Source organism: Zingiber officinale, chromosome 6B (assembly GCF_018446385.1).
Source record: "Zingiber officinale cultivar Zhangliang chromosome 6B, Zo_v1.1, whole genome shotgun sequence".
Classification (NCBI taxonomy): domain Eukaryota; kingdom Viridiplantae; phylum Streptophyta; class Magnoliopsida; order Zingiberales; family Zingiberaceae; genus Zingiber; species Zingiber officinale.
The window spans coordinates 108450966-108453930 of NC_055996.1; the positions used below are offsets into that span (position 1 = coordinate 108450966).

General features: G+C 37.1%; 1 protein-coding gene across 1 annotated transcript; it reads right to left on the reverse strand.

The window, feature by feature from the left end:
• Positions 1 to 661: 661 nt before the first annotated feature.
• LOC121988814 lies at positions 662 to 2965 on the reverse strand. Its single transcript, XM_042542490.1, has 8 exons — positions 2537 to 2965; positions 2311 to 2448; positions 2147 to 2215; positions 1845 to 1916; positions 1677 to 1759; positions 1459 to 1590; positions 1016 to 1229; positions 662 to 927 (listed from the first exon to the last, which is right to left on the reverse strand). Exons 1-8 carry the CDS (start codon positions 2924 to 2926, stop codon positions 883 to 885), a joined length of 1143 nt encoding a protein of 380 aa, XP_042398424.1. The 5' UTR covers positions 2927 to 2965; the 3' UTR covers positions 662 to 882.

A 2965-nucleotide genomic window follows, 5' to 3' on the forward strand; every position in this document is an offset into this window, starting at 1 on the left:
CATTTCTACTCGAATGAGTAAATTAAATTAACCGATTAACTCGGTAAAAGTTTAATTCGGTTAATTTGAAAATTTAATTTTTTTTTTTTTTTCAAATATGGAATCAATCAGTTTCGATTTTAAAATTAAAAATTCAATTAAATCGATTAAATCCCAATATTATGAATTTAACAAAATTAAATTAAAACTAAATCGAATTAAACTAGAATCAAACTGAAGCGATATGATGAGTTAAACCGAACAAAATCAAAATCAAATCAAATCGAAATAAAATCAAATAGAAAATTTTGATTATTTCAATCGAAAACCGAATTAACTAATATTTTGTTAGATCAGTCTATTTGAATTTTTTTAAAAGCTCGGTCGGTTCAAAAAAAAATTGAATCGGTTCGGTTTTTGATTTAATCGGTTCAATCAGTTCGATTTATTAAACCGATTGATCATCACAGTCGGGATTGAAGAACAACTTTCTCTTCTCCTCCTGCCAATTTCCTTCTGAATAAACAAAATAGCATATTTCAAACATAAACAGAAAAACAAAAGTAATTTTGTTTACAAAGAAAATTTTCAGATTTTTTTTTCATTTCTAACTTTCTCTTCTGTTTCCTCTTCCCAATTTTTTTCCTAATAAACAGAACACAACAAAAAACAAGAACAAACCTAATGTCATGAAACAAATCTGCAACTATATGTATATACAGTTTAAGGAATCTCTCAAGGCTTCCAAATATCATTTCAAAAACAAGTTCTTGATCAAATGACGACGAGCAAATAATTAACTAAAACTTTGCACACGAAAATGGACTTGAAAAAGAGGACTTCCGGTTCATATCAGTGAAGAGACCATAACCATTGGAAGTCTCTCTGCAGCAATCTCAACTTCTATTCCAGTGAAAACTCATTTAGCCATAGCAGCACCTCATTCCTCTTCCATCCCAAAAAATAGAATAAAAAGATCATACTCATTAGGAGCTTTAAATAGGACATTGAGCATAGAAAGAGAAACCATACATACCATAACAAAGCTGTATGTGCTACCAGGATCATTATAACGAGCAAGCAAACACCCACTTCGAGCACTCAGACCGTCTTTAAGTAATGCAGACCGTAGTTCTTTCTCTTTAGCAAGCACAATCTCCTCAGTTGGTTTTCCGCTAAACTTTGTCCCTGCAGCAATCCCACCTTCCACCTTTTTCAAGTTAACAGCTTCAGCAGTAGGAAATGGTAACCTGAACAAATGAAGTTTCCTATAAGCTAAGAACTTTATTCAAGTCACATCAAGCTATGAAGGCAACGGATGAACCAACAGTACTATTGATCTTATGAGAACATTCAGACTTCTTAATATTCAAAAACTAAAATCTTCTTCTACTCCACTCTGATAACTACTTATCGATGGACAACATATATAAACTAGTCATAAATGGTGATGTACTGAAGTGGCATTACCAAACTTACCTGTCCAAATCTTTGTCCATCGGCAAAACAATCTGAATTGAAACTTTTGATAATTTGTCATCAATAGCCTGAGTAAACACAGGGGTGGTCATAGGGATCTTTTCAGCTGACGAATTCTTGCCAAAGATGTACCTACGGATCACATATTAAGGATACATAGAATTAGCAAAAAATCAACAAACTGTTAATTCTAGCTGAATTAAAGGTTTCACACTAACCCAGCTACATCATTAAAGCCAGATGAGCCAGATAGCTTGTCTCCTTTAGTTTCGACCACCACAAAGGGTTCATACTTCCTTATCTGTCAGAAAAGATAAAGATTAGCACATTGATGCTAAAGTAGAATAAAGACTGAATGAATTGTACCAACAACAATAGAACACTACCTCATAATTTGCAGTTCTCTTCAGTACCAAGTATTCAGGAGTGTCCAAGTCTGGAGTTTTGTAAATTCGCAGCTACACAGAATGACAATCTTTGGTTGAGTGTTAGATAATTGTAATGCATCTACATTAACAATTTGGCATATCACAAATGGTGACTAATCAGACGAGAAAAATAATTCTATCAATAAATCTTTTAACCACTGGGCTTAACCAGACAGAACATATAACCAAAATTTTCAGTGACAATTTTTTTTGGTTACTAAAACACTTTTTTTTTGTGGTGATTATAAATGAAGATATACCTGTTTCAGAAAGTCCACTAAACCTTCAAAAGAGAAATAGTCATTGTTTTCGATCGAGTCCCAAAGATCCTGGAATTAAAAAGACAAACACTTTCCAATCAACAGAAAGACCAAGAACTCAAAAGTCTTGAATATGGAAATTGATCGAGCAGGAAGAAGCTGACCACATGGCTGCGAAACTTTTGAGTTTGAGGGTTGACGCCCATGATGGATATTCCTGTAAATACCAGTTCTGGTTTCCATGGAAGAAGAATAAACTTCATCGCCATAGTCCATCGTGTAGTGATTTCGTAGGGTCCCGTCTATGAGAATGATGGGAATTCAAATTAGAAATAAATTTAGAATCCAAAAGAAGAAGAAGAAAAATTAAAAATTTCGTGTTAGAATTACCTGCCTTACGAAGTGGAGATAGAAATTAGGGCGGAAGAGGAGCTTGAGGAGGCGGATGTTGAACAGGTACCCGTCGATGGTGTCGTGCTTCGTGATGGGATCACGGAACACGACGCGGTCGTCGTACATGGTCCGGTCGATCCCTTGCTCGTCGAAGAGGTGGGGGAGGTCGTCGTAGAGGAATTCCACCAGCGCCTTTGCGTCGGCGCCAGCGGTGGCCGGTTCCACCGAGCCGCTAGCCGCGGCGCATCTTCTCCCCGAGAGAGGTCGTCGAAAGAGGAAAGGAACAGATCTGGTGCATTTTCGTCCAGAGGCGGGTGGAAGCCGGAGGCCGGCGGGGACCTGAGTCACCTGACGGAGGAGATGATCGGAGAAAGCTGCGCACATCATTTCCCTCCTCTCCTCTCTTTTTGGTCCACTAGAGCTACT

What these genes read in the sequence shown, in the direction of transcription:
- LOC121988814 (XM_042542490.1), bottom strand. Translation starts at nt 2,926, where the DNA reads ATGATGTGCGCAGCTTTCTCCGATCATCTCCTCCGTCAGGTGACTCAG. An exon ending in AGAGAACTGCAAATTATGAG is followed by an intron (nt 1,760 to 1,844) that starts GTAGTGTTCTAT and finishes CTTTTCTGACAG; the next exon opens with ATAAGGAAGTATGAACCCTT. An exon ending in GCACATACAGCTTTGTTATG is followed by an intron (nt 928 to 1,015) that starts GTATGTATGGTT and finishes TTGGGATGGAAG; the next exon opens with AGGAATGAGGTGCTGCTATG.